Consider the following 27,708-nt stretch of genomic DNA (forward strand, 5'->3'; position numbering starts at 1 on the left):
GCGGCTCTTTATCTTTTGACTCCGCGTAAGTGCCATAACTTAAAGCGTAACTCGGAGGGAGCTTCGTGAAGGCAACGGAGTGTCCTAGATCATTCAGACGAACTTAAAACCGGAAAGGAGGATCTTTCCATTGGTGTCTGCATGCATGCGAGGAGATAATAGCTTAATAAATGCGTGTTGAACTCCCGGAGAGGAGGAGCGCGTTTGGATTAGGTGTAACTACTTACACTGATTGTACCGGGATAGCGTGTTGATTCCCGGAGAGGAGGAGCGCAAGCTTTGGGTATTTGGCAGCGGTTGTTACACCGAGGATGCCTTAAGTACACCGTTTGGTGACATAGGAGCTGTCACTTAACTGAACTTGTATTTACAAGAAGTGGACAAGGAAGGGAAAAACTTGGCATAATTACTGATGAAGTAATCGGGGAGTTATGATGTGCAGAGTCTTGTTTCAGTATTGGAGGTGTTCCTAGTTACATTACTGTTTTGTTTGGCAGAGGATCTGCAGATGAAGGTACACATTCTTTAGTGAGACCTAATGAGAGTAGATATTGGGGGGGAGATGTGTGTGTGCTAATCTGGTCTGCTTGTGTCTTACAGATCCTTTGTCCCTGCTGTCCCTTCCCATCCTTTGTGCCCTGCCTGATCCGACCTGAACTCAGTATTATTCAGATTGATTTTGGAACGATCTGGAAGCGGAACCCTTATAGCATCACATCGACCTAGAGGAACAAGAGGAACATAACATCCTAGATACTGATGAATGTGCAAAGGCTCTAGGTGCCACTTGGTGTAGTTTATTGTAAACCCCAAGTCCTGCACTGTCTGAATTGTTTGTTTTGTGTGTTGGACACACTGGTAGAACGATTTTGCTTTTATGAGCCAATCATCGAGGTAAGGGAAGACATGTATCTGTTGTCTTGTGAGATGTGCTGCTACTACTGCTAAGCACTTTGTAAACACTTGTGGTGCTGTTGTGACCCCGAATGGAAGGACTTTGAACTGACAGTGCTGTCCTTGTATGACAAACCTTAGATACTTCCTGTGCGCAGGATGTATAGGAACATAAAAATAGGCGTCCTTTAGGTCTAGTGTTGAAAGAAAGTCTCCCTGTTGTAGTAGTGGGAGTACTTGTTGTAAAGGTATCATGTGAAAATGATCTGATTGTATGTAATGGTTGAGGGGCCTGAGGCCGATAATTGGTCTTAGTGTCCCGTCCTTCTTGGGAATTAGGAAGTACAGGGAGTAAACTCCTGTTCCCCGTTCCGCTAAAGGAACTACCTGAATAGCATCCTTTTGTAGAAGTGCTATAACTTCCTGTTGAAGCAGAGTTATATGTTCTGTGGACATTGGACGCTGCCTGGGTGGTATGTTCGGGGGGGTTGCTGTGAGTTCTAGACAGTAGCCATGTTGGATAATTTTTCTTACCCATCTGTCTGTTGTGATGGAATTCCAGACAGGTAGGAACTGTGATAATCTGCCCCCCACAGGAGTGGAATGCTGTAGGGGAGGCAGAGGGAAGTCACTGTTTAGGAGTGGAAGAGGAGCAGTTGTTGTTATTACCTCTACCTCTTCCCTTGTTATTGTTGCCTCTGTATCCTCCTCTAAAGTAGCCTTTGTTAGAGGAGGTCTGTGTGTGCGTCTTAAAAGATGATGTTGTATCTGTGCCGGTCTGCTTGGAGCCTCCTCTATAAAAGGAGCGGCGAAAAGAACTTCTAGTCAGTGTGGATTGTAATGCACCCATAGACTTAACTGTGTCCGTGTCTTTCTTCATCTTTTCTAGTGTGTTGTCTACTTCCGGCCCGAAACACTGGTTCTGATTGAAGGGCTGGTTCAAGATGGTAGTCTGTACCTCTGGTTTAAAACCTGAAATGCGTAACCACGCATGACGTCTGAGTATAACACTAGTATTGACTGCTCTGGATGCTGCGTCAGCTACATCTAGTGCAAATGTAATTGAGGCATTGGATATTAATTTGTCTTCTTGTAAGAGCTCTGCTGCCTGATCTTTGTATTGATCTGGGAGGTGCTCCATTAGTTTTTCTAATTGGTCGTAGTGAGCCCTGTCATAGCGTGAGAGTAAGGCTTGTGTGGTTGCAATGCGCCATATGTTATTTGCCTGTGCAGCAGTCAGTTTCCTTGACGCATCAATAACTTTATATTCTTTGTCAGGCGGGAGCGTGTCACCAGAAGTCTGGGAATTGGCTCTTTTACGTGCATTAGACACTACCAAAGAGTCTAGTGGCAGATGCCGCTTAATATAGACTGGATCAGATGGTGCTCGTATATACTTCTTTTCTATTCTTGGATTTAACACCCTACATCGTACCGGGTCTTTAAATATTTCTGGAGCATGTTTAATGACTCCTTTGATCATGGGTAGTATTTACGTAGACCTTTATGACTGCTCAAATGTATCCAGTAAAAAATCCTCATCAAATGCATCAGAGTGCATTGGAACCCCATGGTAAAGGGCAGCTCTATTTAATAGATGATTAAACCCAATACTATCTTCTGGAGGGGAAGGTTTTGTTGGGTAGTACTGAGGATCAGGAATGTCTGGCACGTTATGTGGTGGAAAACCATATATGTCGTCATCCTTAGGATATTCTGTATTGACATCTTCATCTAAAGGGTATGCATGTGGCTCTGGTACGTCATTCCCCCCACCTAGATCATACTCCTCGTCCGTCTGGTGTGATGATGCAGTAGATTGAACAGGAGAAGCTATAGGTTCAATATAAGGTGGGATAGGAGAGGAAAAAGGTGAAGGAGAGGAAGGGTGCATTGGAGAAGTTGCACAATCCTTTTTTGCAGGAACCACAGGTAGACGTGGTGTGTCTGCTGGTCTCTTCTTGTAAGGTATTGCTTCCACATGTCCAGTTTTTGGATTAATATGGACCTTTCTTTGTTTAGGATCTGGTCTAAACAGTTCTTCCTCCTCTACAATCTTCTTCGGCGTCGATTTTTTCGGTGCCGATAGGGGTTGTTTTGTGCTTTTTGCTTTAGGAGGACTTATCGAGTCCTGTGGCAAATTTTTCGGTGCCGAAGGTGGTTTCGGCTTGGTAGGCTTGTTAGAGGGTTTAGGTGTCTCTGTATCAGGCCTTGGAGTCTTTGGTACCAATGTTGAAGATTTCGGCGTGGAGACAGGTCTCGTTGGGCCAGCGGCGCTGGACTCTGGCTTTCCATCTTAATTTTTGGAACCGGAAGGTTTCGGAGTCAAAGCTTTCGGGTACGGTACAGTTTTTGGCTTCGGTACCGATGTGTCTTTTGGTTTGGGTGCCGAAGGATCTTTGTCTTTGGGCACCGAAGGGCGTCTTGGCTTCGGTGTCAAAGAGTCCTTCGGTGTCGAAGGATGTTTCGGTGCCAATGGAGAAGGTGGAATTGGCACATGTGGTTTCGTCGGTGCCGAGGCACCGGAAGGCGTAGTCTTTTTCCTCTGCGCCGAGCCGGAAGGCGGGGCGTTTGAGGGTAGATTTCGGTCTCGACTGGGCCCCATGGGCGGAGTGCCCACCGCTGCCTTTGGTTTTGGGTAGTGTATGTTGTCCAGGGTCAAGAGTACTCACGGGCTGCCGAGATGGAGATGATGTGGAGAAGTGTGGCTCAATGGTTAGAGGAGGCATACCCGGAAGCTGAGGTCAGACCCGGGACCAGGGTTCAATTCCCTACGCGGCAGGGTCTGAGCCCAAGTGTCCACGGACTCGATAATTCTCACTTCGGTGCCTACTCGAATCATGGGTTCACACTTTGCAACTCTGGGCAATAGCTTGCTTAATCTCCACTACGGCCCCCGCGGCGGGATGCCTGGCTTTCACCTTGGGGATGCCCAGTACGTGTTATCTCACAGGGAAAAGCCAGGACGGGTTCCCAATGCTATCGCCGGGACACCCCGTTGGGGTAGCCGTGCGCTATATAAGATACACTAAAAAAAAAATGGAATCGAGTCGTCTGAGTCCTCTGCCCCGATATGATCTGGAGATCAGGCGAGTCTTCCTCGGCGACGAGTGGAGCCTCGTCCTCGGAGATATCTTCGAGTGGATCCTCGTCCCCGGAGAAGTCCTCTCCGACGATCTCCTCCTCAAAGATGGCCTCCGGTGCTGGCGCTGATCTCCTCATCTCGTGTGGACAGGCCCTCCGATCCCGAATGGCCTTCTTTGATCGGAAGGATGCACAGGCTGTGCAGGTAGACTCGTCGTGTTCCGGCGATAGACTAGGTTGCAGACCTTGTGATTGTCGCTATGAGGGAATTAAGCTCGACATAGGCCGTACGGCGCCGATAGGCCTGCGTCGATGCCCCGGAATGTAGCTGGTGATGTCGAAAAGTCTATTAGATGTCGAAAATGTTTATATAAAGTTTCACGCTTCGAAGTTGCTGAAAAAGTCTTTTCTATCCGGAGCGGAAAACTTTCATCCGAACCCAGTGGCGGAAAAAAACAATCTGAGGATGGAGTCGATGACCATGCGCAGTATTGTCCAAGGGAGGAGTCACCTATCTCGTGACTACAAAGACTTCTTCCAAGAAGACAACAACCTGCAATCATCCGAGCCCAACACCAGGTGGCGATCTATTGCAAAAGTGTACGATCTGCAGCTCATATGCCTCGAACATTATATTCCCTGCGAGGGCCATGCTGGTGTCTCCATACATCCGTCCAGTCTAACCCCATAACTAGGGAGTGCAGTTTCGTAGGGGACACTCCCACCCCAACCACATCCCTGCTCTTCCATCTATCCTACCCCGTTCCATCACATCATTCTAATCTCCACCTACGACAGAGATTGTATCCGGCATGTCCCCCATAGTGTTAGAAGTCGTTCCACTAAGGACCACTGCATTGGTGGTGGGGCGTATAAGCTTCCCAGAGTAAAGACCTCTCCCCCAATTCTGCCCTGTATAAAGACATACCTCCCCTGCGTGTCTGACCAGAGTCTCTTGTATTCATATGGGACCCTGGGGTGGATCAATATCGATACACCCCACGAGCATCGTGTAAAACCTGAATGAAACACCTGAAGATATCCATACCGCTGTAGGCATAGGGCTTTAGAACCCAGAAGGTGGGTTTCCTGAAGCAGGAGCACGTCGGCCCCAGCTCTCTTGGCATACTGAAGAATGGCCACTCGCTTCACCTTGTCCAGTGCCCCACGAACATTCCAACTAACTACAGACAGGGAACCAGGGGTTACCCGCCTCGCAGCCTCAGTACCAGACATAATAAAAGACTTACACTCTCGTGGCCTGTGCATGTGTTCCCCAGAGCGTACATTGAGTTTCAAGCAACCAGCATGAATGCGCAATCAAATAGATAAAAGTCCCCCACCCAACATCCTCCCACCCCATACCTCACGAACATAGAAGTATCTGTTGCGGTCGGATAAGAATCAAGTCCCCAACTGGGGGACAAGAACCATACCTTCCAATGGATCCCCACCTGACCACCCATAACCCCTGAACCTCACCCCTTCCCGCCCACCACTGCGTGACCAGGTAACCAGCCCAAAATGAGCGCCTATTCGAACTTCAAAACACAGTCACCAGAATTCCAGTCCCTGTTGGACCTATTGATTAGTCCGCCGAAGCCGGTCTCTCTGATGAGAAGTCCTTGTGCTGGAGAGCGGAGCCGGGCAGAGAACGACGCCTGGACCTCGACCTCCTGTTGCCTCGCTGTTGGCCCCAGGGGCCCCTTCGAGCCACCCCCGGTCCGAATCCCGGCCAGGTGGTGTATGGACTCGCACTCTCACAGTTTCATCAGTCCATTTAAAGACTTCCTCGGGCGAGTCAAAGAACAAAGTGCGAGATTGGTAGACTACTCTCAGGCGGGCTGGATATAGCAGCGCATATTGAAGCTTAAGGTCTCGGAGGCGAGCTTTGGCCGCCAAGAAGGATTGTCGCTGCTGCTGCACCAGGCGAGTGTAGTCTGGGAATATAAGGATCTTTGCATTGTCACAAGTAAGGGATTCCTTAGCCCTGGCCTGCTTCAGAATAGTATAGTGGTCCATATAGTTCAAGAATTTGGCGATGATCGTGTTGTATTTCCTTTACTTGCATTTTGTTGTATCACTTTAAGATCTACATTCTATGTTTCTGATGTCATATGGTGCTTAAGTGTGGGAGGAAAGGTCATTTCTTTAGAATGTAGATCTTAAAGTGATACCACAAAATGCAAGTAAAGGAAATACAACAGATCGGCCGCAGGTGAGCCCCTTGAGAGGGCTTCTGCATAAGGGCCCTATGCGCACGCTCCACCATGAAGCAGCGAGAGAGGGCATCAGGGGGGAGCCACCCTTCCAACCACCGCGTCAGGAAATGCTCCACGCTATCTCCCTCGCATCCCTCTGGAAATCCCACAAATCGAAGGTTGATGCGCCGAGCCCTCCCTTCGGCATCCTCAGCCCGCAGTGCCAGACCTTTCTGAATCTTCTCCATCGCTGCTACTTTCTTCTTTTAGGTCCTGACGCCATCCTCCACCTCTGATTTGCGGGTCTCAATCACAGTGATGCGTTCAACCACATTGCGCAAGTCCTGCCTCAGGTGCATAATGTTGGAGCCCACGGCCCGATCTTGCGGTTTAAATTTTCCAACTTAAGTGGTTTTTGCCAAAGACACAGCCACCCCTTTGTACAACAAGTCTCTGTGGGGGCCTAGTAAGGCAGGGAACAAGGCCGGAAGACATTTGGTGTGGGTGGGTAGTAGGGAGCAAGAAGGTAGATGGGTGCAAACTATTCGCACAACAATAGGGGATACCTATGACATAGATGCCCAAACAGTGTGGGAGTTTGTTCGTTATTATGAGCAGTTCTACAATACTCGACAGTTACACGACTGACACTGAAGCGCACTACCTGGAAACAGTGCCCATCCCTGCTGGGCCAGACTGGAAACACAAAGCAGCCCAGGCAATTTTATCACACGAGCCTCCCTGGAGTGGGGGAGGGATGCAGCACTGCTGCTTTTTTTTTTTTACTGAGGGACGATACTGCAGCATTGCTGCAAAACTTCCCCCCCTAGCAATAAAACCATTCCCCATCGCTGCAAAACCAGGCCCCACCCTTCCAGCCTCCCAGGGCAAACAATTGATCCCAGGACTCTATCCTGCTACAAGGGAGTCCCTGGAGGAAGAACGGACATGAAATGAGGTACAGGCCGCAATAGCTCAACTGTGCCCTGAGAAAACACCGGGACCCAATGGCATTCCAGCCAAATTTGATAAGAAATACATGTACCAGTTGGGACCCCATCTGCTGGGCCTGTTCCAGGAAGTGGGAGAGATGGGTGGGAACTTACCCCAGATCTCCAGAGGGCCACCATCATTGTACTTCTCAAAGAGGGGAAACCCAGGGAGAGATGCAAATCGTATTGCCCCCGGATCTCATTTCTAAATGTGGAGACGAAACTGCTAGCCACTGTTATAGCCACAAACCTCTTGCAAGTCATATCCCCACTAATTTACTCTGATTAGTCAGTGTTCATGACAGGCAGGTCGACACAGCTCAGCCTACGATGGGAGCACAATTGGCTTACAACCGTGCAGGCACGTGAGACACCGCAGGCATGTGAGACATTGCGGGTCTTCCCCTCAGTAGACACTGAAAAGGCGTTCAGCGCTGTCCACTGTCTCTTTCTGGACAAGCCATTGTGAAAATTCGGTTTTTGCCCTAAATTCAGGAAATGGGTGGCAGTGCTGTGCTGCAGTCCCGTTGTGGCAGTCAGGGTAATTGGGCAGCTGTCCGTCAAATTTTTGATAGGCAGAGATACCAGACTGGGATGCCCCTGTACACGCTTTTGTTTTTCCTCACCTTGGAATCTCTAAAGTGTGTGGAGAGGCAACACTCCATAAAATGATGGTCCCAGATATTGGAAGCAGATGAACAAGAGGAATAAATATCACTCTATGCTTATGATACAACTCCTCTATATAACAAACCCTCTGAACACTAAGAGCACTCTTTCAAATTATACGGGTTTCAGACTGATGTCGGGAGGTGGAGGGGGCTTCTGCTCTTCTTGATGGGTGGGGCAGCCCTTTTCAAAATGGTTACTCTCCACTATCTGTGGCTTCCCGAGGGCCACACTGATGCCAGAAGGAGTAGGGTTGGTGTGTTGAAAGGTGGATTTAGGGGGATGCAAAGTGGGTGCATGCTAAAGGTGAGTTGTCTAGGAAACCTGCTTTGAGTCTTTACCTTTAATTTTGTTAACATGCAAATAAAGTATGCAGTTTCAAACCTTTCTGAATGTTTCTACTCAGTGCTGCTGTTCACCAGGGGGCCACAATTAAAGGTCAGGGGAACCGCATGTGGCCCTTGGTCCGTACTTTGAGTATCCCTGCCCTATAGTGTTGCTCAGAACACAGCAGAATAATCCTTACAACGGAGGGCTTACACTCCCGGATGCTGAAGGTTACCACTTGCCGGTACACTGAATAAACATTAATGATTGGATTTTTGCCTCACAGGATTACCCGATTTTTGCCTCGAACGTGCAATGCTGGGACAGGGTTCCCACCTGCACTATCTGTACGGAGGAAAGGGTTCTTGAACACTGGGGCCTGCGACACAAGTAGCTCTGAAGGCCTGGAAAAGGGCCACTAGGATGCCTGGGTGAGTACACAAGATTACCAGAGAAATCCCTGTACGCGGACGATGTCTTGCTTTACATAACTAGACCAGAGACCATCGTCCCTGAGCTCTTTCGAGAAATAGAGCAGTACGGAGGGAAGGCGGGACACCGAATTAATTGGCACAAATCTATACTCTACAATCCTGGGGGACGCAACCAGTGGGGGACGCTACCGGACGAACTATTGACAACCATAGAAGGCTTCCAATACCTCGGGGTATATATAACCACGAATACGACCCTCTCGTTCCACAGAAATATGGAACGGATCATAACGGACGCAGTGGCAGATATGGACCGATGGAGACAGCTCCCATTGACACTCCTGGGCAGAGCGGCCATGTACAAAATGATCACTCTACCAAAATTTCTTTACGCCTTACAAAACGAATATTATCCGATACCTGTAGCAGTCTTTCACAGGATCCATGCGGATCTGCAGTCCTTCCTGTGGCTGGGCAAACACACCAGGGTGGCCTTGTCCACGCTCTAGAGGCATCGATACAGTGGAGGGATCTCGCTCCCTAACCTGGAGGCCTACTATTGGGCAGAACATCTAGCACCAATTAATGATTGGCTACACTCCCCCGGCTGTGGCACTGCCAATGGCTGATGGAACTTAAACTGCGCGGCTTCCGAAGGTGGGACGATATAGGCATCTCGACTATAGGAGATGTGATAGCCAAAGGGGAACTAAAATCCTTCCAGGTTCTTAAATCAGAGTTCGGGCTACATACTACACAACAATTCAAGTATATCCAACTACGGCATGCCTGGAAAGCCCAAAACATCACACTCACGGACATCCCAGAATACGCGAGAGATGGAAGACCTGGATTGGGAAACAGTGTTGATGTATCCCCGGGAGGTAGCAATCAAGTCAAGACTGCGACTTATTCAATTTAATGTACTGCATAGAACCTACTACGACAGACTACGCCTCAGTAAAATGGGGAAGGTAGAGGACTCGCGATGCCTTAGATGCCTCCAGGAAGAGGGAGATTTTTACCGTACAATATGGACATGCGACACAATACAAACATACTGGAAACAGGTGTTTAAAGAATTAGAGGAAGTTCTTGAGGCTTCGATCCCGCTGGACCCAAGCTGGCACTATTGGGCATGACTAACGAAGTAGACCTGACTCGCCCACTTCTTACGTTCCTGGTCCTTGCGTTGGTTGTTGCGAAAAGGGACATAGCAAAGCACTGGGGAGCGCCGGAACGGCCAGATATGGAGGAGTGGAGGAGACGGTTAGATTTATATATGGCAGCCGAGAGGGTCACCTACAAGGCTAGGGGATGTCCCAAAAAAGTTCGCAGAGTTTGGTCCAAGTGGCGACACTACCATGGGTTGGATGGGGGGCTGTGAGGGGGAGGGCTTCCTGGGAGGGGAACATAGGTCAAGACACTGGGACAAATGAGACATTAGGACAAAGGGTACGATGACACACACTGAACTGAGGGGTGCCGTGATACACATGCGGCATATGGCTCAGAACTGTGAAAGATTATGCTGGCGCTAGGGGGACGAGGGAGGGAAGGGAAGTGTAATTGCTGCTATTTTTTTTTGTATATGCATTGTTGAAGGTACGAAATGGGTGTTTACTGTTTATTAGGGGGGGTGGGGAAGGTTCAGCAACAAAACAAAGAAAAAGCAGATGCCCGGAAGGCCCATTTCATGCTCACAACTGTGTATGAGTCTGCACCTACAGCGCTCGCATGATACTTGCCGCCCAACCTCCGGGGTGTGGGCTAAATGGCCGTGTATCCTCCTATTGACCGCGAGGTGTACTAATTGTGATGAATAATTGGAATACCCGATTGATTGTTAGTGGCTTTCTGTGAATCTGCAATAAAAATATATATATAAAAAAAAAAAAAGATTACCAGAGAAACGCCTCCCTGGAAAGGGACGTGGCTGAAAGAGGTGGTGAAGCTGCAGGGCTATGGGGCCTGGAACACTATAGGCATCACAATAGTGGGCGACATTCCCGAGAACGGAGATATCATACCCTTTTCTTCAGCACAACAGGAATCTAATCTACACCCATCCCAATTTTTGAAATACACACAACTACACCATGCATGCAGGCAGAAGGGCTGGAGGGAACCGAAATGCCAAAATATGTCCCACTCGAGGGGCAAGTACTGAGGGAGGAGTTAGGAATAGGTGCAATCTCCGCCACATATAGGACGACCAACAACAGGGTAGACACGCTTGGCAAGCTACGGAAAAGATGGGGACGTGACCTGGGTGACCTTGAAGGCAGACTGGGAGGCGTCACTAATGCACTCTTGCGAAGTGGCTATTAAATAGATTGTACGTCTGATTCAATTTAGGATACTCCACCGGGCATACTATGACCGCCAGAGGCGACGTTCATGCCAGGAAATGGGAAGCCGGTAGGTGGGCAAAGGAGATATAGCACGTCTTAGTTCAAGACGGCGCATGCGCGCCGTCTAAAGCCGAGACCCAATAAGTAAAAATTAAGGAAAATAGAGACCGGAACAAATTGAAAAAATGAGGGTGAGAGAGAAAGATAAGGGAGTGAAGGGTAAGAAAGGAAAAGCATGAGAAAAAAGATGGGTAGATAGAAAGGGGACAAAAGAACAGGAAGAGAAAGGAATTGTGACAGGAATGAGGGAAACATGAAAGAAGTAAAAAGATCAAATGTAGGATGGAAGGGTGAAAAATAAATGGATGAAAAAGTGAAAGAACGGATAGATAGAAGGATGAAATGTTGGATGGAAGGAACAAAGGACTAAGAAAGGATGACTAGATGGAAGTATGGTAAAACTGACAGATTGAGAAGAGTGAATTAATAGATGGGCGACTGGACAGATGGGATATATTGGTGGATGGACAGATAAAAGGCTGGATTGACAAAAAGCATGTTTGGGTAGGCGGAAGCAAAGACACAGGACGGACAGAAGGATGTATAGATGGATGGATGGATGAATCAATGAATATAAGGAGGATGCCGGGAACTCATTTTCTTGCTACTCACTTTGCTGACTTGTATAGAAGAAAGAAAGGCTGATGAGTCCTTCTTGTACTCTTCCCTATGCAGCAGGAGGAGGTACTATATAGAAGCAAGACAGGGAGTATCCTCATTAGCATATGTTTAATGGTCACGCTTCGTTAATACTGGCTTCTGATGAATATTCTGCTGAGGGCTCCCTGAGAGGACCAGCCGAGATACCAGAGTGCCAGCCTCTTGTAAGGATGCATTGGTAGGGGTTAATTCCACCCTCTCTGGATTCCATAGTAACTCATCCTCACCAGTGTCTCCAACGTCATCTAGAGACCACAGTGCTGGGGTCACACCTGACTTACTGGTTGATTTTAACTAGTTTTGCTTGACCGTGCCCCCCTCAGCTCCAGCCTTTTGAGTGCTAGGCTGCTACCGACTCTCCCAACCATCTCCATCATTAGAAACGGACTAAAGTGTCTGATGTGGCCAAGCTACAAGTCTCAGACGGGTCAGGCAGTGAGAAGAAGTCCTCTAGAGCCTCTTGAGTTATAATGCAGTTCATTAATACCCACGACATCCGATACTGTTGCCCCGGAGGAAAGGTCAAAGTCTGGCCCATATTACAGGCAATATCCGTAGCCTCTACCCTCCTCTCAATGCTAACCAAACCTTCTATATGACCAGTAATGTGAGGGCCCAGCGACACAGTCAAAGAGCCATCAGAGGTATACGACAACTATGAGGTTGAGGGTACAAGTAAAGAAGCAGCACAGTCACACAGTCCTGCCCTCCCTTAGGCCGAAATATCCACCATTGTTCTCTCAACTGCCGACAGAGAGGAACCCCCTACCGAAGCACATACCTGTTTGACCTGGCCCCCGGGCGGTGGTATACATCCTCTATCTTTAAGGCCAACATCATCATCTTGACCTCCTTGCTCCACTCCCCCTGAGGGGTGAGGCACTGGGGAAAGGCCTATGTAATCAAAGGCCCAAAAGGCAGACGATTCTTTGACTTGACTCTGAGCATCTATTTGTGCGGCTCAGAAGCCAGCCCAACTGTAGCTATTGTGGTTATATCCAATTGTGGGCCAGATAAGTTGTTGGTGCTGGCCATCCATCCTGGGTGCATGCGCTGGTGGGAGACTCCCGGCATCTTCTACTTAAGTGTCTGTGCAGGTACACTGGGGTACCAGGAGCTGACCCTCAATATTGAAGTGAAGAAATCAGCACAAGGTAAGGTGCCTACAAGACATGCAGAGAAGGGGTTCTACCGCTGACTTCTCTTGAGTGCTGCAGCAAGACCCCACCAGTAACCCGTTCCCATCTCGCGTCAGCCAATGGCCGTCACAAGCACTACCTCGCTAGTGCTGCGCACGTCCGTTGGCCGAAGCAGCCCTGCCCCCGCCCTTTCATTAATTCTCCCACACTGCAGGAGAATTTGCGCCGTGTTTAGGCGGGTAAGTAATCCGTGTCCAGCTGATATGTGTAGCCTTAGGCAGTACCAGCAGCTGTGAAGACTGTCAGCAGAGCAGCATTCGGTTGTCTGAAGCTCGCTCAATCGCTTGTGCGTTAAGTAGCACTTGGCCCATTGGATGGGAAAGCCCATAGCATACATCCTCGATCCCATGAGAGGTGTGGTGGCGAGTCAGCCATGTACCGCCATCTTGCTTTGGCCTTGGCAGGTGGTACTCAGGAAAATGTCCAAAAACATGGACCTTTCACACGGTTGTCTTAACAACACAGAAACCTAATCTACCAGTCTGGTGTCATCTTCAAAGGACAGGATGGATCAAATGAAGCAGCATGAGGACAAATTAGTCCATGTCACAGACATTTGAGCATGACGAGAACCGGATTAAACTTAACCTTCGGGTGCTAAGGATACCAGAAATAAACAAGGAGGATGATCCTCGAAGATACATTGTCTACTTGCACCAACAGGTTTTTCCCCAACTTAGTGACTGGGATATAGACTGTCAAGTACAGCGGACCCACGTTTCCATTTCATAAACTCAAACATGTTTGGGCTGCCAAATAACCAAGGGAAATTTTGAAACATAAAGGGAACTTTATGTTCCTGCAGATTATCTTCCAGCTGGCCTGTCCAAATAAAACTGCGCAGGCCTGGGGACAAGACTGCTTCGTAAGGCCTGACTTCTGCCGTGAGCCAGTGAAGCACAGATGACACCTGTGGGAGACAATACTATCCTTTTTGAAAATTGAGGGCATGGTCTCCCTCCTGGATCCCACCAAATAGAAGATCACTTACACGAGCCAAACAACGTACTGCCAGAATCCGAAAAGGGCTCAGGCTTTGCTGAAATTGTGTGAAGACCCAAACGACAAAAGATTAGCTGCGTTGCAGGCTGGACTCTACTATTTGGTCAGGGTTTAGAAGAAGATATTCCTGATTCATTTCTGATAGGCCTTGGATCTGGCTCCGAGAGTTTAAGTTAGTCTCCTGGGTTAAGGAGTTACTCTTAAGTTTTACATGGCCCTTCTTCGCTCCTTTCTTTATGATACTCTCCTTTTTTCTTGCATCCCTGGCAGTTTTGCCTTCTCAGTTCTTTCTTTTTAATTGGATGTTAATATTTCTACTGTTACCTGAGATTTTCTTTTTCTCTTCAATCACTCTTGGAGGTGGTGGAGGTGGGTTGGTGCGGGATGGGTCGCTAACTCTACCTTTGGGGTGTTGGTGTGGACCACTTCTGTGGACACTACAAACTCCTACTTGAGTACGTGGTGGTTGGGGGGCTGGAAGATCGGTGATGCCTTAAGGCTTGTGTCGGACCACAAGTTATAGTATTCGTAAAGGTAGGGAGGAGATTGCCTTAGAGGCAAGGCTGCAAGGACAGCTTATCTAACTTGAGCTGGAATATTCATTCTGTCAAAGGCTTCCTAACTGTCCGGATAACCCTTTAAAGGTCTTTTAACAAATGACTCTTTTGCAGATTCAGCTAAATAAATGGATATATAATAGAATATGAAACACTGAAGAGATGGGGCAGGTATTTGCTTTCCAACTGAAGGAAAGTAATAGTAATTTGATTTGGGCATAAAACATTCTACTGGGGGAGTGGTTACCAGTGGCCCTGAAATACTAGCGGTATTCCAACAGTTTTATTTGTGTTTATATAGGCAAGTATCTGTTGCCACACAGTGCATGATACATTCTTACTTGCAGACCTTGAGACTGAACCAGCTAACATAGGAGCAAAGAACTGCATTAGATAGCGTAATCACTAGGACGAGATTGAAATGGCTGTTATGCAGTTAACAAAAGGCAAGGCTGCGGGGCCAGATGCTATTCTAACAGAGTTCTATAAGCAGTTTAAGAATTTTCCGACTCCCCTATTTTTTGACCTAGTAAACTGATCAGCGTTTTAAAAATCAACTCCGCCTTCCTGGGGAGAGATGTATATTTCTATTTTTGATAAAAATAATAAAGATCCTTCAAACTGCAGGTCATACCACATCTGTGAGAAGTTGGCCTGGTATATGATGTTAACTATTCTAGTGAGCACCTTGCACCAAGTCCAAACAACCCTTATGGTGATGGTTGTAAAGTCAACCTTCTAGACCTGCTATCCTAGGGGTAGCATGGACTAAGCAGTCTTAGGCTAAACTCAAGAGGGCATGTGAAGCCAGCTGTTTTACCATATGCAATCCCTTTAATACCAAATGAAAGGACACCACACCGGATATATATTCAAAATATATATGTATTTATTTCTAAACAGACTCCTGAACACAGAAGCACAAGCTCAAAACAAGTAACTTAATAGAATAGACAAAAGTTGCACAATTATGGATAGGTCGGGTGGCCCGCTAAACCATATATTAAAAAAGTGGTACAAGTACCACGTCACGAACAATGGTAAGGCCTTGGGCCTTGGGAATCACTGGGGCTACACTGGACTAACAATGGTTAGGGAGCAGGAGGCCCACGGGATGCGTGTGCAGTGTCGAAAGGCACACGTGTTCACACATAGAAGTCAATGGGTGCGTAAAAGTTGAAAGTTAAAGGTTTGGGAGTCTTCCAACTGGACTAGAACTTAACCACTTGAAACTAGGAGTGTAAACCTTTACAGGAGCACCGTAGTACTCGCGTTACCTAACCCACAGGAAGCGGGTGCATAGGTCCCAAAGTGTGTCGGGTTTCGTCGTGGAGATCTTTGGAGCCTTGGAGAAAAGATGCTGCAGGCGGCCAGAAGAGAAGAGTCCGGGTGGATCCAAGGTGGATCGAAGATGTAGAGGACCTGAAAGCAGAGGGGACAGAGTCTGGGTCACTAGCCAGTGACCAGGATAGAACCAGGTGATGTCGCGTTGCAATCAGGTGCTGAGGGGAAGCTTGTCTCTGCAGCCACGTGGACCAGGAGGCGCCAACGACGACCAGGAGGCAGGCACGGACTGTCCCACGAAGGCTCTCGCTGTCGGCGGTGTCGGCTTCAAGATTGGGGCCAACAAGCCTTGGCAAAGGCAACCCACGCAGGAATCGATGTAGGCTTCTTACTCAGACCAGCAAGGTCTGAGGGGTTGCTTCTTTTGAGGGAAGCAAGGGCCAGTCTGGAGCAACCAGACCAGCTGTGTAGTTTCAAAGGATCGTCGCCAAGATGGCCACTAGCCAACGGGCAAGTGACCGGGCAGACGTGTCGAGCAGGAAAATGCAAAAGGGCCCCACGCAGAACTCGTGGAGTGTGCAGGGCTGATCTTTGGTGCAGATGCTGCTCTGGGCTGGGGCTTCTCAATCCCCAATGCACAGCTTTGAGGAGGACTCAGGGGCTGCAACGTTAGCAGGTCGCAGACTTTTCAAGATGGCCGGTCCCATGTCTCTCGTCGCCTCCACGGGTCTCAGCTTTGCAGGGACTGTGGCTCGGGCTGTTGCATGTCTGGAAATCCGGTTCTTGTCAGGCTCTGGGCTCGGGCTCCGGCGGGAGTCGGCGGCAAAGCAAGTCGTCAATCGCTGGATGGTGCCTGCTTGTGCAGGGTGGTCACTCCTTGACCACAAGGGAGATTCTTCAGTCGTCTTCTTCCAAAGTAGAGTGATGAAGGTCCAGAGTTTCGTTTCAAAGTTTCAGTCAGGATAATCTAAAGTCTCTAGACTCAGTTCCTACCTATTTACCAATCTTAGGGGCTGGATTACCTGCTAGGTCCCTCCTATGGGTGGGACCAGGGAAGGGGACGGTTACAACCCTTTCCCTTTGTCCAGTTTCGCGCCAGAGCTGGGGCTGGAGTGCCCCAGCACCGGTTTGAACTGGCCTAAGCATCAGACACCTTGTGTACCCCAGGCAGTGTCTCAATCCTTTCAGCCCTCCCTGTCCCAATACACAAAGTCCTGTCTGGGGTGGTGCTAGCAGGAAACCTATTGTCCAAGCCTCCCTCGCTGGAAGGACTCCCAGCAGCAGGAGGTCAGACTTGTGTCTGTGGAAGCAGCATCCATTTTGTGATGCTGAGGCTCTGGTTAACTTTAACCGGGAATAGTAGGAACAACATGTCTTCTCCCTCTAGAAGGGTGTAATGCTACCCCCGTCGCCAGAACTGGCGAAGGGTAGTATTCCAAATCGTATGACACCTTACTCGACATGTTTTGATAAAGCCAAACCATAGTTAGAATTTAACCGGGAGGTTCATAATGCACTTAAGAGTATATGGTATGGTAATATCCTAAAACAGCTATAAGGACATGGTTTCGAAAGCTGCAGACAGGCTCAGCTCATGCTGGAGCACCATCTCACAAAAAACCAAGCACTCTGCCTCCAGGATTGTTAAGGCCTGCCATAGGAGTGACTTCTAGGTATATATGTGTCTAGATATAAGGTTAGATATAGGTATACTATATCTATGCAAGGGGTGATTACACCACCTTGCCCCAGCTGAGTGATTACACCACCTTGCCCCAGCCAGTTGTGTCAATTTGAATGGCCAGCCAGGGGTGGCAAAAGATATGCTGCTGCCCCTGGTAGGCCTTGGATGCACCTATGCCCTGAGTACCTATAGTACACTGTACAGGGGCTCATAAGGGGTTCCAGTATCCAATTGGTAATGTACCTAAAGTACATTGTAGTCAGTTTAGAGAGAGAGCAGCTGGGCTGTGGGTCTCATTAGCAGGCCCACAGCCACATTAAGTCGAAAACCAGTGAAGCAAAAAGTGGGGTGACCATAGGAAAGCAGACCCTACTCTCCTACAACACCATTTCCCTGAAAAATTTTGCCTCGAAATTTACATTAGGGTTCGAATTTACTTGCTACCATTATTACTGCCTTGATAAGTCCAATGCAGCATGGGCTTGTTCTCTCTCAGGACACCACCTCCCATGTCAATCTTGCAATTACCGCTTTCGATGTGGCGAGGGAGGTAAATGGGTCCGCTGACATGATCCTGATCCTGTTGGACGCTAAGAAAGCAATCAATAGGGTCTCCTGGTGGTACTTGAGGACACTCGGGTCAGAGATGGAATTAGGGTCGGGCTTCATCACAAGGAGCAAGTCATTATATTCTGTTCTGAGTGCCAGGGTATCATACATGGGAGTGCTCTCTGAGTCCAACCAGATTAGTCAGTAAAACCAGGCAAGGTTGCCCTCTTTTTCCGCTTTCATTTGCTCTGTATTTGAATCCCTATTTTTGCGTATTAAGAAAAACAACCTTAATCCAATCACTTAGACTCCACAACTGGAGATTAAAATTCTGGCTTATGCCAATGAGATTGCTGTACTAACATGATCTCTGGTAATGGTTCTGCCAGCAACTGAAAGCACAGATACAGCTTTTGGGCAAGTCTCGGGCTTTCATTTTAATATCGACAAAACAGAGGTTATGATCTGCAAGTAATCTCAAAAAGAGGACCCTCGGTTTGTAACCTGGGCTAAGTATCTGGGGTTTCTAATATTGTTCGATGCGTTAATATTATAGCTTTAATCTATGAAACATTATATACAGTATCCCTCTCTCCATTGAGGAAGTGGGACAGGCTACATTTGGGTCAGATTGGGAGATGCAGTTTTTGTTCAAATGATCATATTGCCACATTTTAATATTTATTTAGGTCTATTCCCCCATATCTGCATAAAAGCTTTTTTAATAAAGTTGAAAGTAGCTGGCAAAAATTTATTTCGGCCTATAATAAAACCCACTGCACCGTTCGCGATCTTCAACTGCCCTGTAGTGAGGGTGGGTTTTGCGCTCTCCGTACTGTGTAATTATTTCTTGGCCGCGTTCATGTTACGGCTCTCCGCAGCAGTAGAGCTCAGTGTATGGGATTTGGCAGGCCTTTTTCATGAATACCAGACCTTTTCAAAAATGGTTATGCCGAAACAAGGTTTTGTTAATACCGCTTATTTCAAGTACACATGGTTTAAGACTATTGGTTTATTATCCGGTATGGCAGGCTATTTGTTCCAGCTGTCATGTATCTTGGGTCCATCAATCTACCTCACTGTGAGAGAATTCTCACCTCCCCCTCTCGTTCCAATATAGTTTACTAAGATGTTGGGGAATAGCTAAAATCCGGTATTAGGGGCAATTCTCCAAGAAGTAAACTTTTTCATCTTTTCAGGATCCAAGTAGGGAGTACAGGCTGCCTAAAATTGCGGCCTTTTGCTATTTACAGCTAAGAAAATTCGAGCAGCAGCTTTTGTATAGCGATATTAGTATGAATTGCAATGAGTTTTTGGAGAGTTTTATTAAGCTTAGGAAGCGTGGTTACATATACTTTTTACTCAATATTGGGTCATATGGGGACTATGGGTAATAATTATGAGGTACTATAAATTGGTCGCAACACTTACAGTGCGATGTTTCCGTGACCAAGATACAGTACACCAATATGGTAGCACAGCGCACTCAATGTATCTCGACTTAAGGCACACCCTTAAAATGATACATATTCTACACCACTTATGATGTATAATTGGGCTTGAGGAAAACATCAGCTTGTTTCAGGCGTGACGCACTAGAGGCGGATACAGTGCCCTTTTATAAACCTTTGGCCCTATTTTACAGTTTTGGGATAAAGTGTCTGTGCTTCTAAATCAACTTTGCAAGACTTCTATTATCCCACATCGAAATAAATTGTTGTTTGGTCACACTCCTGATGTCCCAGTGGAGTTTGTAGGTTCTGCACAGCTTACGATCACTCATTCCAAGGTACTAAAACAGAGTCCCTGGATCACTTATCTTGCTAGTGGGAGCTAATATTTCTTTGGGTTTGGAGCTTGCAATTATTGAAAACCATCCAAGCCGCCATAAGCTAAGGAAAATATGGGAACCTGTTGGATTTTTTTTACCTAGCTGTAATACGATGATGTGAAAGAATGGTATAGATTGAAGTGATTGTGTTTTTAAGAAATGAGAAACGTTTTCTATTCATCAAGTACTGTTTTTTACCTTTGTATGCCTGATGTACTATGTATACTATGTATCTTCTTTTTTATTTGAAACAAAGCCACTTTTGTATGAGTAATCTTATTGCAAGGCTTAAATGAATAATTACTCCTCAATTAAAAAAGAAAGAAAAAGGCTGACAATGGCTTCTCTTGATGTTTGATGTTGCTGGAAGTGGAACTCTGGAAAATTCACCAAAGAGGGTCTCTTTAGTAGTCTATAACTACTTCTTTGCTGTATTCTAGGAGCTTGCAAAAACGTATTTTATGTGTACTTAGTACACATGCATAGTCTGTATAGTTTCGAAGCACTTTTGGAATCCACTTACAATTCTAGGAATCTTGTTGGCCAGAGTCTAAATGGTCTGTTGATATTTTATTTATTTGAGTTTCATACCGTTTAAAAGTTAGTCATATTGCATAGTGGCCAGCAATGCTAGAGTAGTGTATAGTTTTATGATATTTATTATATAGCGGCCTGATAAGTCGTATGTATTTCTGTGGGGCATTACGTGAATGAATGCGTAAGGAAATTATCCCCATCTCCCCCTCTGTTGGTGCAGTCTGTGGTGTTTCGGTAGGTGGATTTTAAGGTCCCCTAAGGAGAGACACAAAGACAAATTATTGCCGATGACAATAGAAGTATATGATGGATAGCTCTGGTTCTAATTTTGCACTTGTACTAGTAGAACAACAGGAGGTCTTTATGACAGCTTCACTTATGATATTCAGGTTTTTAAAAACTCACCTGTGATGTTATATAGACAGAGTGGGCAGGTTCGATTCTGCCTTAACCAGGGATCCACACAATCTTTATGAAACTCATGAGAGCAAGAAATCACCCTCAAATCCTGGAGATAAAAGAAGAGAAAAAAAAGAAAGTAACTAAGTGGCTAACTGTTGGGACATACGATGCATACTGAATCTTTTATTCTCTACAAAGAGTAACCTATGCCCATTTCTTACTTCCTGCCACAGTTTTTGCTGTGAAGGTTCATCGTCAAGTAATTTATATTTCTTATATATACTTTTAATGATAAACAATGGTCTGAGGCTGGAATTTTGTAGTTTACATCCCTGACATGCCAGCTTCAGATCAACTATGTAATGCAACAAAAAGAAGAACATGCCGTTCGATATTTTTGCTACCATGTGGACTCGAGGGCATAGAAAACAACATTGACAATGAGTGCTGAGTCTTACCAGATGAACAGTTTATGCAGAGTCTAAGCTAGATGCATTGTAAAGTATATTTATGCTTTGAAAATGACTTTATTCTTCAATCCGGTTTGTGTAAGAAAAACTAAACTGAAGTCACAGCATGGTACATCCTAACAGTACCACCCAGCATTAATAAAGATTAACGTAAACATAAAATGGCACCACACATCGCTGAAGGGTACACGTGAACCTATCGACTTGGCCTTTCTTAATAAAAAACAATGGACTAGGTTTGTTTTCTAGAAAGGCTTCCAGTATGGACACTAAGAAGTCAAAATGAGTCATCTTCCAGTCACACTGCATGGCAGGTAATCCCACACCAGCAAATGTTGCAACGTACAGAAGGCACTACAGCCTGAGTATATACAGGACTACAATTGTTGCGGCTACTTCTTCAAAAACATAGCCATATAGCATGAAGGCTGGTCTCACTCTGATCCAGGTGTGTGTCTCGATCTTTTCTATATATGATCAACCACAGTCCCAGACACTAGAACCAGAGATGACTCGTGTTTGAGGACTCACATGGATTAGTTACTTACCTGTAATCCTAGTTCTCTTCCAGGGGTATCCTCATCAAAGTCATAAGCATTAGAATATTCCCGCCCATGCGCGGGACCCCGGAAACAATATATTATATGTGCCCCACATATACATATACATATATATATATAAATATATATATATAAAAATAAGCAATTGCAGCCAAATAAAACAGTAGAGCTGGAATATGCTGTGAAGAATTTCCACCATACATGTGTATTAGCATTAGAAACATGATAAACAACACCAATGCTTGTTTAGAAACTGTTTTAATGCTTAGAAAACAGCAGAAATTCTTATAAGACACTGTAAGCATATACAGCTCCCAGGCTGCATTGCAAATACCCAGTCTAAAAAGACTGAAAAGCTAACCCTGTGGCTGCATGTACCAAAACTGACGCTGTGCCTTTAAGGCACCTCTGCCCCTAGCTTCCCATCATGCCTCAGGGGTTACAGTTAGGTCAGTTGTTCTTTTCGGAGACTGAAAACAACACCATGGTAATAACAGGTTAAAACATCTCCTACTTAATAAACAAAGTCCTTTGCCCGGGGAGGCGGGAGGGTTGCTTATGACTTTGATGAGGATACCCCTGGAAGAGAACTAGGATTACAGGTAAGTAACTAATCCTTCTCTTCCAGGGGATCCTCATCAATAGTCATAAGCATTAGAATAGAGTAGCGAGCCTCACCTCATCCCTGCGGGCAAAGGAATCGACAGGTAACATTCACATTCGTAGGCTCAAAAATAGGCCTTATTCTACCCAAATAGGTTTCTCAAGGAGGCTTGCCCTACTTGAGAATCCGCTCTGGAATCAGACTCTAGGCAATAATGCCTTGTAAAGGTATGGACTGATTTCCATGTCGCAGCCTTGCAAATTTCTGACATGGGAATGTCATGTAAAAATGCTGTTGTGGCTGCCTTCCCTCTAGTGGAATGAGCTTTGGGTGATTGTAACAAAGGTTTGCCAGCCAGCTGGTATGCTAGTTTGATACATGAGACAATCCATCTGGAGATGGACCTCTTGGCTGCTGCAAACCCGGTCCTCATTGACCCATAATTGACAAAGAGTTGGTCTGTCTTTCTGGTGCCCTTTGTTCTTTCTAGGTAAAACTTTAGCACCCGTTTAAGATCTAACGAGTGCAACGACCTCTCAGCTGGGGTCGATGGGTTAGGAAAGAACGAAGGAAGGGTAATCGTTTGGTTGATATGAAAATCCGATACCACTTTTGGAAGGAAAGAAGGGTGAGCCCTCATTACCACTCTGTTGTGGTGAAACACCGTGTAGGGTTCCTTGGTGCAGAGTGCTTGAATCTCGCTAACCCTGCGAGCAGAGGTTATTGCCACCAAGAAGGCCGCCTTCCAAGTGAGATGCTGCAAGGAGGCCTTGTGTATAGGTTCAAACGGTGCAGACATCAGCCTGGAGAGAACCAGGTTCAACTCCCAGGGAGGAGAAGGATTTCTCACAGGGGGATAGACCTTCTTCAATCCCTGAAGGAAATCCTTAACCACTGGGACCTGAAAAAACGATGTTTGTGTAGGTGATTTTCTGTACGCTACTATGGCAGATAGGTGAACCCTGATAGAAGCGTATTTCAACCCTGATGTCGCTAAGTAAAGGAGGTAAGGGAGGACTACCTCTTCTTGTCCTGTGGTGGGATCAAAGCCATGGTCCCTACACCAAATGAAAAATCTCTTCCACTTGAATGCATAAGACGCCCTAGTGGAAGGCCTCTTTGCCTCTTTTAAAATCTTCATACATTCTGGAGGCAGATTTAAGTGTCCGTATTGCAAGACCTCAGGAGCCATGCGGTCAGGTTCAGTGACGGGAGGTTGGGATGCAGGATCCTCCCGTTCATTTTGCTCAACAGGTCTGGTCTGCATGGCAGACGTCTGTGTGGACACAGCGACAGATGCAATAGGTCTGGATACCACCATTGTCGCGGCCAATCCGGAGCAACTAGGATCATGTCCATGCTCGATCTGATGAGCTTGGCCACCACCTTCGGAATCAGAGCCAGAGGAGGAAACGCATAGGCGAACATTCCTGTCCACTCCAGCAGGAGAGCGTTCCCTTGCGTCCCTGGTCGGTGGAACCTGGACGCGAAGGCGTGGCATTTGGCGTTTTCGTCGTCCGCGAATAAATCTATGTCTGGACGGCCCCAGCAACGGAAGAGATCTTCGACTACTTCGTCGTTTAGCACCCAGTCTGGCTGATCTTCGAAGTGCCTGCTGAGTGCGTCCGCCTTTGTGTTTAGCTCGCCTGGAAGGTGTACTGCCACCACCGACAGTCCCCGAGCCAGAAGCCAGTGCCATATGGCTTGGGCCTCCTGAGACAGAGGGCGAGACCGTGTTCCTCCCTGCTTGTTCAGATAGAACATTGTTGTAGTGTTGTCCGTCTGAACCAAGATCTTGTCCGTTGTGATTGCTGGAAGGAACGCTTTGAGCGCCAGATGAACTGCTCGAAGTTCCAGCATGTTGATATGGTATGTCTGAAGGTTGGTCGACCAGCGACCCTGAATCTGAAGACGACCCATGTGAGCACCCCAACCTTCCAGAGATGCGTCCGTTACCACAGACATCGAAGGAAGAGGCTGCTGAAACGGGACTCCCTGCAAGACATTCCGAGGGCGAGTCCACCACTGTATTGAGGACAGTGCTGCTTGAGATAAGATGATTCGATCCTCCCAATCTCCAGTCGCTTGGTCCCACTGGTCTTCCACAGACTCTTGAAGAGGACGCATCCTCAACCTGGCGTTTGGAATTAGGAAGATGCAGGACGCCATGGAGCCCAGTAGAGACGCTACTTCTCGCACCTTTGGATGAGGAAACTGAAGTAACTTTCTGCATTTCTGCCCCATGGAAGACAGTCTCTCCTGCGAAGGAAACGCTCTTCCTAAATTTGTGTCTAGGACTGCTCCCAGATAGTGGATGGTTTGCGTGGGATGCAGGACTGACTTTTCTGTGTTCACGTGGAGCCCAAGCCTGTGTAGTTGTTGAAGACACAGACGACAGTCTTTGGTGGCTTGATGAGGGGACTGGCTCTTCAGGAGCCAGTCGTCTAGATATGGGTACACAAAAAGACCTTTTTTGTGTAGACATGCCGCTACCACTGCCATGCATTTGGTGAACACCCTTGGTGCGGATTTCAGACCGAACGGAAGTACTTTGTACTGGTAATGCTTGTTCCCTACCAGAAACCTCAAGTACTTCCGATGACCTGGTGTGATAGGAATGTGGAAGTACGCGTCCTGTAAATCCACCGAACACATCCAATCTCCACTTTGTAGATGAGGACATATCTGATGAAGTGCCAGCATGCGAAACTTCTCTTTGACCACCACTTTGTTGAGGGTCCGAAGATCTAGAATCGGTCTGAACTTGTCCTCTTGGTCTCTTTTGGGGACTAGAAAATACCTTGAGTACACTCCTCTCCCCCTTTGGGATGGGGGTACCTCTTCGATTGCGTTTTTCTGTAAGAGGACGCTCACCTCCCTTTTGAGGAGGCTTAGATGGTACGAGCGAGTCTTTTTTGGAGGAATCGGTTGTGGTCTCTTCCGGAAACGTAGCGCATATCCATTGCGCAGTATATTCAGCACCCACTGATCTTTTGTGATGCTGACCCACTCTTCCAGGTGTTGCGAAGCACTTCCTCCCACTGGAGTGGGTAACGGCGCCAGAGGAAGCCACTGCTCAGGCCTTGCCTCCTCTGGGCGTGGCAGAGGACTGATGATGTCCGCCTCTGCCCGATTTTCCTCCTCTGTATTGTGTCTTCCCTTGTGGCTTGTTCTGAGACCATTGAGGGGTTTGAACCCTCTGTTGGCCTCCCCGGTTCTTGTTGGTCTTGAAGCGTCGCTTGAACGGCTCTTTCTTCTTTTCCAGACCAACCGCCTTCACCGTGTCCAATTCGGTTTTCATGCGGGTCATTTCCTGATCGGCATGCTCCCCAAAGAGTGAAGATCCTGAGAAGGGCAGATTGAGGATGTGTTGCTGGGCATCTGGTTTGAGACCCATCAACCGCAACCAAGAAGATCTTCTCGCGCAAACCCCATGCGAGTAGGCATGTCCTGCTAGGAGTGCGTTATCTGCGGATGAACTGATCATTTGGTTTGCCACCAAACAGCCCTCCGTCACTGTTTCGTCAAAGTCCTTCTGGTCCTCCTTGGGCAATTTCTCTTTGAATCGTTCCATGGAGTCCCACAGTGCTCTATCATATCTGCCGAGAAGTGCTGAGGCACTAGAGACTTTCAGTGATGAAGCTGCTGTGCTGCACACTCTGCGTCCCCAAGAATCTTGGGTCTTGCTGTCCTTGTCAGGAGGAACTGAAGAAGAGGGTGCTACTGCGTGATTCTTCCTAGCTGAGGCCACGATAACAGAGTCCGCCGCAGGTTCCCCTTTAACAAAGATTGGATCCGAGTCGGCCGGCCTATACTTTTTCTGGATACGTGCCGGAACCGCCCTGATTGTCGCTGCCGTGAGGAAGACCTCCTTGATTGGGTCCATTATCCCTGGAACCAATGGGAGCAAAGGCCTTGAATATGATTTGTGCCGAAGGGTCTCAAAAATTACCGTAGTGGAAACTTCTGGAACAGCCATTTCTATTTGAAGTTTTTGAGCGCCCCTTTGAAGAACGTCCAGGTATGTGTTGACGTCGTCAAGCGGGGAAGCTCTGGAGTGAGGGCTGTCTGCCAGCGTTGGGGAGTAATCCCCTTTAGAAGATCTTGAAGAAGATGAGGAGGGGGTTGATGGTGTTCTCCTTCTCCTGTGGTGAGATTTTTCCTTCCTCACTGGCGATCTTCTCGGTCGGTCTTCCCTTCGAGGAGAACGTGATTCTCTCCGACGCTCCCTTCGTGGAGATCTCGACCTCTCAGTTCGTTTCTCCCTTCTCGGCGTTTGAGATCTGGGATGCTCTCTCCGTGGTGATCGGGAGACCCTGGGGGTATGCGACCTTCCCGCTCTCCTCTCCCGAGAGCGTGATTGGTGCCTGATAGGACTCTGTTTGTCTGCCTCTTCTATCAGTCTCTGAAGGGGTGACCTGTGGTGTGGGCTTACATATCTGTGCAGCCTCTCCGTCGCTCCAGAATCCTTCCACGTGTGCAAAGGAGCATACCATCTTGGCGAGAGTGTTATCTTTCGCTGGGGCAACGGACTTCTACTCCTGGAAGTGGACCTCGATGAACTAGAGGCCCTTGAGGAGGAATGGTGAGAAGCCGATTGGGTCACCAAAATAGTCGAAGGCACTGAAGGGGATTTTCGTCTCACCGGTGTTGGCGGACGTCTTAGAAGTCTTTCCCTTGACGTTGGACGCCTCTGCGGCGTCGACGGAGTGATAATCTTCGACGTCGAACGCCTCGATGATGACCCGTGTTCTCTCGATGTCGACCTGTGATGTCGAGCCGCTGACGGTGTCTTTTCCCTCGACGTCGAACGGCGTCGTCCCGCCTTCGACGGAGGTCTCGACGTCGAACGGCGGTGCCCTGCCGTTAACGGAGGTCTCGACGTCGAGCGGCGTTGCCCTGCCGTCGACGGAGGTCTCGACGTCGAACGGCGTTGCCCTGCCGTCGACGGAGGTCTCGACGTCGACCGACGTTGGTCTGTCGGCGACGGAGATGGCCTTCGACGTCCTGTCGTCGACGAAGCCCTCGATGTCGACCTGGCATGTGGCGACGGCGGAGGATCGGACATCCTCGACGTCGAGCGCCGACACGTCTTCGACGGTGATCCCTTCCTCGACGACGATCGTCCGAGGGGGCTCTTGTTCCTCGACGCCGAGCGCCTCCGTGGAGACTTCGGCGGAGGTGTCACACTCTTCGAAGCCTGTCGACGTTGAGACGACGGCGAGTGTGATCTGTCTCTCGACGCCGACCGTCGCCTGGTTGACGGCGGCAGAGTTGACTTACGTCTTGACGTCGATCTTCTCGTCGACGGAGATCTCGTGGCTTCTCTCGACGCCGATCGTCGCCTAGTTGAC

General features: G+C 47.8%; 1 protein-coding gene across 2 annotated transcripts in view; it reads right to left on the bottom strand.

The window, feature by feature from the left end:
• The window catches only part of RNF43 (ring finger protein 43), a 515,152-nt gene that overhangs the window by 66,227 nt on the left and 421,217 nt on the right, over positions 1-27,708 (bottom strand). For both annotated transcript variants that reach the window (XM_086954645.1, XM_086954646.1), the window contains exon 7: positions 20,724-20,826. In XM_086954645.1, the coding sequence (XP_086810771.1) occupies positions 20,724-20,826 (103 nt within the window). The remainder of the gene's footprint in view (positions 1-20,723; positions 20,827-27,708) is intronic.

The sequence above is a fragment of the Lissotriton vulgaris genome, chromosome 2_1 (genome assembly GCF_964263255.1).
Source record: "Lissotriton vulgaris chromosome 2_1, aLisVul1.2, whole genome shotgun sequence".
Lineage (NCBI taxonomy): Eukaryota > Metazoa > Chordata > Amphibia > Caudata > Salamandridae > Lissotriton > Lissotriton vulgaris.